General features: G+C 33.2%; 2 protein-coding genes across 2 annotated transcripts; both read left to right on the top strand.

Moving 5' to 3' along the window:
• The first annotated feature begins 1,486 nt into the window (after positions 1–1,486).
• Positions 1,487–3,570, top strand: LOC132188197 (oxygen-evolving enhancer protein 1, chloroplastic). Its single transcript, XM_059602603.1, has 2 exons — positions 1,487–1,808; positions 2,675–3,570. Exons 1-2 carry the CDS (start codon positions 1,560–1,562, stop codon positions 3,431–3,433), a joined length of 1,008 nt encoding a protein of 335 aa, XP_059458586.1. The 5' UTR covers positions 1,487–1,559; the 3' UTR covers positions 3,434–3,570.
• Positions 3,571–8,417: 4,847 nt separating this feature from the next.
• LOC132187219 (CASP-like protein 5C1) lies at positions 8,418–12,396 on the top strand. The gene is made up of 3 exons (XM_059601457.1): positions 8,418–8,889; positions 11,682–11,814; positions 11,902–12,396. The coding sequence occupies exons 1-3, from the start codon at positions 8,759–8,761 to the stop codon at positions 12,094–12,096; spliced, it is 459 nt and encodes a 152-aa protein (XP_059457440.1). The 5' UTR covers positions 8,418–8,758; the 3' UTR covers positions 12,097–12,396.
• Positions 12,397–12,438: the final 42 nt, after the last annotated feature.

Below are 12,438 nucleotides of genomic sequence, written 5' to 3'. Positions count from 1 at the left end.
CCACCACATTATTTATTTTTCTTTTTACTTATTATCTCAATAAGCTTTTACTAACTTTTTAAATTCCAAGTAATTATTTTCAACTCAATAAAATTATATTTGCAATTTTTTCCAATAATTTATCCCTAAAAGTTATTTAAGGGGAAAGGACACGTATCCTTCAAATTACTATCCAATTGATAATGTTTTCCTTAAACTTTCAATTGTGACAATATCCTTTTAGATTACCAAAAATTGTTAATGTTCCTTCCAATGACAAAATCACCATAGTAAAATAAAAATAAAAATATTAAAACTTCTAAAAAAATCCTAAAACTAACAACAACAAAATTCAAACGGTGGCTAAATTTTTTTATTTGTTTGTTTTTAAAAAATCCATTTTATGAGAAAAAAAATTTAAAAAAATTTTGATTTTTTTTTTTTTAATAAAAATTGAAAATTTTTCCTTTTTTTTTTTTTTTTTTAATTTTTGTTTTATAATTTATTTTTAAATAAAAATTTACGTTTAAAAAAATAAAAATTTTTGTTTAATAAAATAAAAATTTTCTTTTTTTAAAACTAAATAAAAAATAGTTTTCTTAAATAAAAATTTCTGTTAAAAAAATTAAAAAATTAAAAATTTTCGTTTTTTTTAAAATCTTTTTTTTAAAAAAAAAAAATTTATAGGAGTATTTTTGTCTTATTAAGAAATCTATAGGGGCATTTTTGTTTTATTGCTAGTCTAAGAGGGGACTTTGACAATGTTTTGATAGTTTGGAGGAAACATTGTCACAATTGAAAGTTTGAGGAGACATTGTTAATTGGGTGGTAATTTAAGGAAGGTATATAGACTTTACCGATTATTTAAAAAAGCCTAATAATGAAGCTTTTGGATTCAAGTATACTTGAACTTGGTTCATTTAAAAATAAGTTGACCGTTGACACAAAATTAGGCTTAATTATTAAGCCAGACTAACGAATAGTTCAATCGGTTAGGAACTACGTCTTATAAAGTGAAAGTCACTAATTTGAATTTTTCTGCCTTTTTCCCTTGTGTATACATGTAAAATAAATAAATAAATAAATTATGCCAGATATAGTCATAAGCCATAAATTTGATTAATCTCCGTTAATGATTGTAAATAAAACTTGAGCCTAATTTTGTCTTAAGGCTAAATATGCTAACCAGAAAAGGCTAATTTTACACCCAAATTTGCTATGCTACTCTACTCAACAGTTGTTTGTTAGCCCAATGTGAATTAGCTGAGATAATAAGAGAAGTGTCATTTTCGCTATCATCCAGTACTGAGTACACATCCGGGCCTGATTGAGAGTATCTTTATCCCAAATGAGAACTTGCCAGGTGTCAAACTAGAAAGACAAGGGCATTAGCTTGAATCAACCAATAAGTGAAAGCCTTATCCTATCCCTTATCTTACTCGCAGCAAGGCCACCAGATAACTGCCAGATACACTCCATTGTCCGCACTCCCACCACACAAAACCATCTCTTTTAGTTTGTTTTCTCAGAATATAGAGAGTGTGTTGTGAGAGGGAGAGAGAGAGCAAAAGGAGAAGAGAATGGCAGCCTCGCTACAAGCAGCAGCCACACTGATGCAACCCGCCAAGGTGGGTTTGCCTTCAACCTCATGGAGGAGCAGCCTACAGCTGAGGTCAGCTCAGAGTGTTTCCAAGTCCTTCGGCGTGGAGCCAGCTGCAGCCAGGCTCACTTGCTCCTTGCAAGCTGATGTTAAGGACTTGGCTCAGAAATGTGTCGACGCTACCAAGATCGCCGGCTTTGCACTTGCTACTTCCGCCCTCGTCGTCTCGGTATGCATTATTATACTATTGTGACACCAAATTTTACAAAATATTATCAACAAACAAAAAGATGCTGCATGAAAGTTTACACGCATGAGAGAGAAGAATCGGACAAGAATAAGATGAAGGGTTTTGTAGCTATGCGTTCCTATATATTTATATGATTGTTTAAGAATAATTAACATTGCGGATTTTCATTTTATTCAGATCATCTGTTGTTTTGTGTTTCCGTTTAATTGTTTAAGGATGATTAAGATTGTGCTTTGGTAATTGAAATTAAATTGTTATAGTATTAATTAAATAATTAAATTCACCGTTTATCTTAAACTTTTGAAATATGTGATAATTTAACATGATATGGAATCCTGCTATACAAGTTAAGCATTTGGAATAAGTTATGATTTAACCGAAAATGAAATTGCATCTCCAAGTGTTAATGTGGGCAATATCCTGGCTTATGAAAGTTGGCATGCTAGATGATATATATCCACTTAAACTATTGATGCTTAATTAAAAGGAAAATGGTAATATATTAGTGGCATTTGGTAATAAGTACAATCTTAAGCATGAGTACAAAGCTACAATACATTTGATCACATACTTAACGAATTGCATCCGATTTTATGTTCGATGTGATAAGGGTTTTGATACTAAATAATACAAATCTTGAGGAAAACTCATCCTTAAAAACAACAAGTTTTCAAGGGAAAGTGTCAAAAAAAACTTATATACACATGATTAAGATTGTGTTTAAGCCATATGAGACACTTAGAATTGTAACGTATTTCGACTTGTTATATTTCCTTTCACTTGTGATGAATAGAGATCAACATCTGCAAGTGTGTGGACGATCGTCACTGATTTTGTTGTTTCAGGGAGCTAGTGCTGAAGGAGTTCCAAAGAGGCTAACCTATGATGAAATTCAGAGCAAGACATACATGGAGGTCAAGGGATCCGGAACAGCCAACCAGTGCCCAACCATTGACGGCGGGGTGGAAAAATTCGCCTTCAAGCCCGGCAAGTACAATGCCAAGAAGCTCTGCCTAGAGCCCACTTCTTTCACCGTCAAAGCCGAGAGTGTGAACAAGAATTCCCCACCGGAGTTCCAAAACACCAAGCTCATGACCCGCTTAACCTACACCCTGGACGAAATTGAGGGACCCTTTGAAGTGTCACCCGATGGCGCCATCAAGTTCGTTGAAAAAGATGGCATTGACTACGCTGCCGTGACAGTCCAGCTGCCCGGCGGCGAGCGTGTGCCATTCCTTTTCACAATCAAACAGCTGGTGGCATCAGGCAAGCCCGACAGTTTTGGAGGAGAGTTCCTGGTGCCATCCTACCGTGGCTCGTCTTTCTTGGACCCAAAGGGCAGGGGTGGCTCGACCGGTTATGACAATGCAGTAGCATTGCCAGCTGGAGGCAGAGGAGACGAGGAGGAGCTGGCTAAGGAGAATGTAAAAAATGTTTCATCTTCAACAGGGAAAATCACCCTCAGTGTCACCAAGACCAAGCCCGAGACAGGGGAGGTGATTGGAGTGTTCGAGAGCATCCAGCCATCTGACACAGATTTGGGTGCCAAGACCCCAAAGGAGGTGAAGATCCAGGGAGTCTGGTATGCTCAGCTCGACTCATAGGCCCCTCTGTTTTTTTTTTCCCCCAACATTTTCTGTATTCAGATTTTGGCTCTAAGTGTAAGGTGTTGCTAAACAATTCCCTGTGACCAATTGCAGATTATTATCCTGTTTGTATATTAATTATCCTACTTCAATAATTTCATCTAATCTTGAATTATTAATTATAAAGAAACATATATAGTAAGGTTTAGTTATGGCCTTAGGATCTGATGCTTCACAGGGTGAACTAGATTTTTATAAATAAATTTCTCTTAAGTGGGAATTTGTGTGGTAGAGATTTCATATCCCTTTAGGCTAAATGCTTTCCCTACTTTGATGGCTTACATTGATCACACGCTTTAAGTCTTTTCCTCAAAATAGTATGTTTGTACACATTATGATGAGTTGTAGGAATTTTCTTTAATTCAGTTTTTTAAATTGAGATGCATCACACGCTTTTATTAAAAATGCATGTAATTTTTAATTTTTAATGGATTAAATTTGAAAAAAAAATCATTTCATATATATATATATATTTTGGTGGGGGAAGGGGAGGTGGGCAAATGAGCTAAGAATAAAAGGGTAGACACCAAACATCTCCAGCAGCATTAGATATTTTATCTAGTGAAAAAGTATAATTCTTTACTTTAACTATTGTTTTTTTACTATACACTCCACCATATTTTCTATTTTTTCTCTACTTGTTTTAAAATATTATTTTTCATTCTTTTTTTAATTATATTATTGCCAACACTGAATTAAAGGGCAAAACAAATACATATATAGAGATTATTCATAAAAACAAAAATAAACACATATGACGAACATTTATCTCACATACAGGTACTAATTTGTTTCCATCCGTGTGTTTCTATGCATTAAATTTTTTCATCAAACTGCAATTGATTTGTTTTCATTCATGTGTTTTCATGAAATAAATTTTTTCTGCATTCAATTTTTTTCATCCAACTGTGTGAAGAAATTTTGTGAGTGAGAGAGATAAATTTTGTGTGAAGAAATTTTGTGTTTGAGAAAGACGTAACAGATGTGAATAAGTGTTCAGAAGAAATAAAAGATATTGGGTGAAAAGAGATGAAATAAAGAAACAATAAATCAAAATAATAATAATAATAATAATATTTTATTCATTTAGTACGCTACTATAGTTATTCTAGTTAATAGCAAGCTATTCTGTTGGAACTAAAAAAAAATAAACAATAATAGCTTTTAACTAAGCTAGTGAAGATGAAGATATTCGAGGGATTGAGATTACTAATGTTGAAATATATATAGAATATAAAATACTAAAATATAAGAGAAAGAACAGAGAGCGGAAGCGGATAGAGATGTATGGGCTACATCTTGTATATTCACTGTATCAATCAATATTACATAACTCTCTATTTATAGAGAGACAATGAGTAGTGACCAAGAAACCCAAATTAAACCCTAAAATACATAAGGAAAGAAATAAACCCTACATTACAAATTAAATAACGGAAATATAAAATATTCTAATAAAGGAAATAATATATTCTAACATCCCCCCTCAAACTCAAGGTGTAAGCTTGAGTTTGGAAAAGAGAATAAATTGAAGGCATCTGAAGTCGATGGTTGGATCAAGACAATGCCGGCGAGAAAGGCTGAAAGTGACGGCCGGAGAAATACCGGAGAACAGAGACAAGCTGCTAAAAGAATCCGGTTAAGAGCCAAGCCGCAACTGACAATGACGGTCGAAGAACGAAAACTAGTCATTAAATCCCTTGAAGGGCCAAACCACATTGTGCCAGGGTTCGCCAATAACAAAGACGAGAAAGGCTGAAAGTGACGGCTGGAGAAATACCGGAGAACGTAGACAAGCCACTAAAAGAATCCGGTGAAGGGCCAAGCCGCAACTGACAATGAGGCCGGAGAACAAAAACTAGCCGTTAAAATTCCCGTGAAGGGCCAAAACCGCATTGTGCCAAGATTCGCCAATGAATAAAGCCGTGGATCACAACAAAATTAAGAGATCATCAGAAGAGAATGCTAGAAAACACCATAGAAACGTCATAAGACTTTTATTGAAAGCCACAGAAACAGAAACATGTCTCTGATACCATGTTGAAATATATATAGAATATAAAATACTAAAATATAAGAGAAAGAACAGAGAGCGGAAGCGGATAGAGATGTATGGGCTACATCTTGTATATTCACTGTATCAATCAATATTACATAACTCTCTATTTATAGAGAGACAATGAGTAGTGACCAAGAAACCCAAATTAAACCCTAAAATACATAAAGAAAGAAATAAACCCTACATTACAAATTAAATAACAGAAATATAAAATATTCTAATAAAGGAAATAATATATTCTAACAACTAATGAAGACATTCAAGCTAGAATTGCTTTCTCTATTGTCAATAAAAGCGGCTCATCTAGTAAGATTATAACTAGAAAATTGGCGTTGCGATGAATTTTACAAAAAATCCAATTTGAAATCAAACACAAAAGCTGGTAAACCTCGAAGACATTTCATATGCCAATCAAAGCAAGCGAGTAACAGAAACAACTACTTTAGAATCTCCTATAATAATATTTTAACTTGCCAATCAAGCTGACCCTCGATCATTGAATAGTATTATTTCAATACTCCTATTGTTTTTAGTATCATTATTTTTTTTAATATGATATAATCCACGTGAGATCCACCCATGATCAAATAATATTTCTTTGATCATTTATATACATATATATTTGTTTTTGGGTGGCTCGTTTAATGATTGGTATTAATTACCACCGTATTAGCAAACCACGAGGTTCCAGCTAAACAATAATTAAGCCTAACTGGAAAATGAACTATGAAATAAACGGCCCATTTCTTTTTCTTTTTCTTTTTATTTTTTAATTAAAAAAAAAACCCAGCTAAGAGAAGGTCTAGCCACTTTAATCCTAATAAAAGATAATATGTCAATGAGAAAGCTTTCAACGAGCTTATTGGAAACGACCCATTTAATTATGTGGTGTGCTCTTACGTTAATACATTTAGGCGATTTTATTTCATTAGTTTAGCCGATGGATCCAAGAACTCTTTATTTGTTATTTATTGAAAACATAAAAAAGAAATGTATAAATTATAATATACAAAGAGAGTTGATTTTATACACCAACAGCAAAAAATAATAACAGAAGAGTTGATAGAAATAGGTATGAGAGAGTTTTTTTTTTTTTTTTTTTTTTTTTGTAGGGAATGTACGAGAGAGTTGAAAATTAATTATAATAATGAAATTATGTATTCCGCATTGAAAAAGACATAAAAAAAGATCTTTGAATATGATGTATATCTTGTTTATTATGATCCGTGCCGTGTGAATAACTCAGCAATACATGCAATATATAATAATAATAATGAACTCAGCAATAAAAGGGAAGAAAAAAAAATGTTAAAAAAATGCTATGAATTTAACTTTGGTGGAAGAGGCAACTTACCATTCAAATTGCTTTCAAATGAGTAACCTCTAAAAATTAAGTTTTTATTTTATTATTATTTCATTCTATTGATGTAGTTGTGTTAATGAACTTTGAATTTTTATTTTTTAAACAAAAGCTGACGCAATCATCATTAAAATATTAGTTCTTAATTTAATCATCATTAGTAATGTTGAATAATAATAAAATAAAAATATAATTTATTAACATTACTCCTTCCAAATTCTAGACAGCTTCAATATTCATCCAACTAAGTATTGAGAACCAAATATATATATATATATATGATCAATTGAAAGGCACCATAGGAAATCAAAGTATACATGTGTTTTTCTCTCCATAATACTCATTTAATGTGACACTATCATCATTTAATATGTCACCGAGACATGGGTTGTACTGTAACGAACTTACTATGAATGCTATGTGCTATTCTTATGTGTCATGTTTTCTAGGTCTTAGGTGGATATTATTTAAAAATAAAAAATAAAAAATAAAAGTTGCTCTTACTTCTCTCACTTAGTTTTTATAAAATAATATCTACCTAAGACCAGGACAAGGAGTAGGTGTCAACATATGGTTAACCGCCCGTTATGGTTAGTAACTCTAATAACCTCTAACCGTTTTTTTTTTTTTTTTTTTTTTAAAAAAAAAAAACAAAACGATGTCGTTTCTATAGTAATAAGATAAAATTATAACATCGTTTATATATTTTTATATATATTTAAAATTTTAAACACAAATGTATATATATATATATATATATATATATATATATATATATATATGCGGTTAGCTGTTTTTTCTACTCGCCTTAAAAATCAGTTGAATAATCATAAGGACTATTTTTTTTATCTTCTTTTTATCCTCCTAGAGCTAATGTGGCTTTTAAAATTATCATTAAATTTTAGATGAATCATACTTGAATTTTGATTTAATGGTGACTTTAAAAGCCACATCAACTTTAGGAGGATAAAAAGATGGTTCATAACATTACTCAAAGCAGTTAGTACGATTAGCGGACGATTATTAACCGCCTACCTTTTCACTCATAGCTAGGAGAAAACAAGAAGAACACTAAGAAAACATCTAACATTTTCGAGAACTTGATGAGCCTTTAATAACTCTACATTTGAGTAATTAACTATTTCATAATAAAACTCACAAAAAATAAATAAATAAATAAATAAAAAGACTATTTCATAAGAGATATTATTGTATTTTTCCAAAATTATTTATCCTTGGAGGCAAGTTCATTATTTTTGGGAGACCAAATTAGGATTTTTTTCTTTCGGTTTTTGATTGTGATTTGTGAGTAGTTGAATTAGGACCATCCAAATGGAAGGTGCTTGCCAGTCCATTCAGACCCCATGGACGCCTGCAACAATTTTCTCCCTTCACATTGAATAAATGAGGAATATTTTCGAAATAATTTTATTTAAATTTAAATTATTATTTTTGGATGAAAAATATTTATCCGAAAAAATAAAAAATAGTAAAAAGTAGAGAAAATATACAAATCAAAGCCCTGCCGGAGAAAAGCAAATCCACTCAGGAAGGAGAAGATGCCAAGCCGCGCACCATTGTAATTACTCACTTTGACTCTATTTCCCTTATTTTCCTTTCTCGGAATTCCTTTTCCATCTCACACGTACAAGCTTACCATTCATCCAAATTCCCATTTCTCTTCACCAACAACCGTAAATACTTTGTAATTTCATCCCCATTCCCACATTTACTTTTCAGCTTTTATATTCAATTCCCAACCGGTACATTCTCTCTGGTACATGAGAATTCCTGAAAGGCATGGCTAGAGCCTCTGAGAATTGGAGATGACTATGACGAGGCCTTGCATGCAAGCAATAATAGCATGGACGAGCTGCCAGGGGCATTGGGCACCAGCGCCAGCTTGGCTCTGCGGTTGGGTCAGACTGTCTTCTCCTCTGCATCCCTTCTCTTCATGTGCTTGGACGTTGAGTTCTACAGCTATACTGCCTTCTGGTAATCTCCAATTTCCTTTTACCTTGAGCTTCAAGATTGTGTTTTGATTGAACCCTTTTTGTGGGTTTGGCTTATAATTCTCCAGTACCCATCTCTTTCTCTTCAAATTTGATCCCAATTCTTGTGTGTTACCCTGTGGGTGCTATGGATTACTACCCAGATCACTTTTTTTTTTCCTCTCTGGGAACGTGGGAAAAGCTGCGATGATCATAAGGTGAATGAACTATGCTTGTTAAAGAGTTTGGTTGGTGGAAAACATGAGAATTCTACCATATTTGTTGGGTTTAGTGATGGAAATTTTTCAGCCAATGAATTTTGGTTTTTCTTGGTTGGAGAAAGCTGACATGTATACAGGTAGCGAAGGAATTGATCGGAAGTACATGAATTTAAAGACTTTTTGGAATCTGTTTGGGTCAAGAGAGGAGGTTTAGGATAATGGGACTTCTTCTTCTTTTTTTAAAGGATAATGAGTTTTAGATTTACTTCTGTTTTGTTGAATATCTCATGGATGTAGGCTCATTTTGCCTGAATTTAACTGACTAGGATATAAATCAAGAGAAGGAGCAGTGAGTTAGAAGAGTTTTTAGGGTCGGCCTGTGTATACCATATACTATATATTCATGTTTATGTGCTGGTTTGTGTGCCAATGTTTATCAATTCTCACTTTTTGTATCTTCGAATGCCTATGAAAATTACCAACTGTGACTAAGGCTTAGTTCAGTTGAGTTAATGAAAATTGTAAATTGAAGATGTGAGTTGGTGGTAGGTATTTTTAGGAACGATGGTCTGAACACGACTGAATAAAGGGCTCAAAATGACTGAACTTTGACACCTCACACTTCAAGGTTTGACATACTTCAGTTTATAGAGAGCTTGTGAATCATTTGCATTCTGGTTTTTATTTGAGTAATCTCTAATCTATTTCGTATACTCTCTGATTCTAAGAGTAAGGGACTAGCATTAAACTTTGATTTCTAGAAATAAAATTATGCAGCAGGTCTTGGTGAGGACTATTTGAAATAAAGCGTTTTGCGTGTTTGTTGAAGTAGTTCGCTCAATATTTTTGACAGTTTGGCTTAAAAGCTCTTCTTAATACTCACATTTGCCTAGTCATATAGGATCAGTCACTATGTTTGGTAACAAGAAAACCATGGGATTATGGTCAAGGTTTGAAAGTTTCTAAAGTCTCTACTACAAAGACTCTTAAATCGATGGGACTTAAGGTTTGGAGCATTTAATTTTTTAATAACGTTGTTTACAGACTTGGAAGTGTTGGTATGAAGAGAAAAGAAGGTGAGAAGTTATTATTTTTGTGTGTGTGCTTCAATCTCATGAAAAGCTTGGTTAGAATATGAAGTATTCCTAGAGGGTAATCAAAATACTAGTAGTACACTGCTTTTCCATAAATTGGTGGGGGGATATGAGGTTTTTATGTATAACCAGTACATGTAATTTATATTAATTTTACTTTTTAAATATATTGGGCGTGTAAAAACTCTTTAATAAAGAAGTATCTTCTTTATCAATTTACTCCGGACAAGGAATAATAGAAGAGCTCCTGGACGATAAGATGTCTTTTATGAGGTAAAATGTCACATGGAAAATAACCCATTCCATAATAAAGCAAATTAAGTTTCAACATCAATACCAGGCTACATTCGAGGTCATTCTTTGTTGCAGATGCAAGTGATTTTGACTAAGGATGGATTATTAAAGAAGCATGGAATATTTTTTAGGAGTTTGTTCAGTTTGTTTTATTTTTTTGATCAGTAAGACTTTGTTCTAATTGTGATGACTAATATTGTCCTACTCTTTTGTTATCTTTTGGTAGAATTAGCCTCTAAGCTTTACTTGAGTTAAAGAGGGAGAATGACATAAGGAGAGCATAAGACACTAGAAGAAATATAGAAAGGTGGTTCTAAAGATCTTCTTTTTTACTTTTTCTTTTGGCCTCGGGGGAGGGGGTAAGTTTCCATTTGATCTTCCTTACATTTTAATATATCTTCAATGTCCTCTGGATATGGCATAACTGTAAATTCCGTGAATGTCTTAGGATTTTGGAATTAAGAAGTAGGTAATTTGGCACATATCATCTCTGATGACTGTTTAACAAGGCATGCCTTAGGAGGCTTAGGCTTTGGTTTCTATTTGCCTTTAAATTAATGTTGAAGTTATCTCCATTTTTCAGCTTTCCAGTTCATAAGAACTTTGAGTAGAACATTGTAAATCACTGGCTGCTGCTCAAGTTATAACAATCTTAAATTGTGATGTTTGAGATGCTAGAATCTGGTTTACCAAAAGCTTCCCTTGGAGTGAAATTCACATTTGATACAGTTGAGAACCAAATCTGTGTCTGTAGACTTCGTGCACAGTTACTACGTCTTGTATGTCACTCTTTGTGATAATGGAAGGTCCTTATCAGCTAATGATCAATTATAGAGTAGATGTGTCCGCATCGTCCTCAAGTTAGAATCAAAGGCTTGATTTTTTTTTACGAACATGTTAAGGTGCTTTTACTTGGAAGACTGCAACATATATACAGAAGCGATGAGCATGGCCCTGGAAATTGAATTACCAAATTGGTTACGTTGTCTTATTCATTAATATCAAAATCACATGACGCCATTTTCAATTATTTATGAGATGTTAGAACATATATTATGTCTATGTTGCTTTAATTATGCAGCAGTGTGCTATAAAAAAATTGAAGGGTTTCAAGTCACAGGAATTTTTTTTTTTTTTTTTTTAGTTCATATCTTTAACTTTTGTTATTGCTCTTGTTGATTTTACAGCTATTTGGTGACAGTCATGGGCTTGGTCATTCCATGGAGCATGACATTATTAGTGGTGGATGCATACTCTGTCTTCATTAGATGTTTACCCCGTCAACCAAGAATAATGTTGGTCATCGTTGTAGGAGACTTGGTACATGTGATTTTCAATTAACTTGAACTTTATGATATCATCCTTTTCAAATCCTTAAAAGGAATATAATGTTTTGTTCTATCACAGATTTTGTCATTTCTCTTGCTAGCTGCGGCATCCTCAACAGCTAGTGTAACAGATCTCCTGCTTGAAGCCGGTGGATTCTACTGCCCTGAAAGGTTATGTAGTAGATATCAGTTGTCTGCCACAATGGCTTTCCTGTCTTGGTTCCTTTCATTGGCTTCATCTCTCTTCAATCTTTGGCTTCTTCCTTCTTTGTAAAATTCTGGGTGGAGGTTCCCAAATGGGTAAATATTGAGAAAGTCATGTTTACCAACTTCAAATTTTGTTCATTGATAGTGTTTCACATCAACAGAAATATCAAATATGATACAATTGGATCATTGTAAATTTGATAAATTCTACAGCCTAATAAGTAAGGTATTGCAAAGCCTCTTTTCCCATTTGTGTTTCCATTTGGAATTGTGGGAAAGAGATGTAAAGCTCTTCTTTTATAGTAAGATTTGAAACTTGAACGGTACTATGACAACATTGGCTAGAAAATTTATATGTCCAGAAAGCATTCCGGGAGTGAATTGTGACCAGACAAGATTGGAATAATTG

Source organism: Corylus avellana, chromosome ca7 (assembly GCF_901000735.1).
Source record: "Corylus avellana chromosome ca7, CavTom2PMs-1.0".
In the NCBI taxonomy this organism is placed as follows: domain Eukaryota; kingdom Viridiplantae; phylum Streptophyta; class Magnoliopsida; order Fagales; family Betulaceae; genus Corylus; species Corylus avellana.
The sequence above is the reverse complement of the archived record's forward strand: the minus strand, read 5'-3'. Positions and strand labels throughout refer to the sequence as shown.

What these genes read in the sequence shown, in the direction of transcription:
- LOC132187219 (XM_059601457.1), top strand. Translation starts at nt 8,759, where the DNA reads ATGGACGAGCTGCCAGGGGCATTGGGCACCAGCGCCAGCTTGGCTCTG. An exon ending in TACAGCTATACTGCCTTCTG is followed by an intron (nt 8,890 to 11,681) that starts GTAATCTCCAAT and finishes TTGATTTTACAG; the next exon opens with CTATTTGGTGACAGTCATGG. An exon ending in TCATCGTTGTAGGAGACTTG is followed by an intron (nt 11,815 to 11,901) that starts GTACATGTGATT and finishes GTTCTATCACAG; the next exon opens with ATTTTGTCATTTCTCTTGCT.
- LOC132188197 (XM_059602603.1), top strand. Translation starts at nt 1,560, where the DNA reads ATGGCAGCCTCGCTACAAGCAGCAGCCACACTGATGCAACCCGCCAAG. An exon ending in CTTCCGCCCTCGTCGTCTCG is followed by an intron (nt 1,809 to 2,674) that starts GTATGCATTATT and finishes TTGTTGTTTCAG; the next exon opens with GGAGCTAGTGCTGAAGGAGT.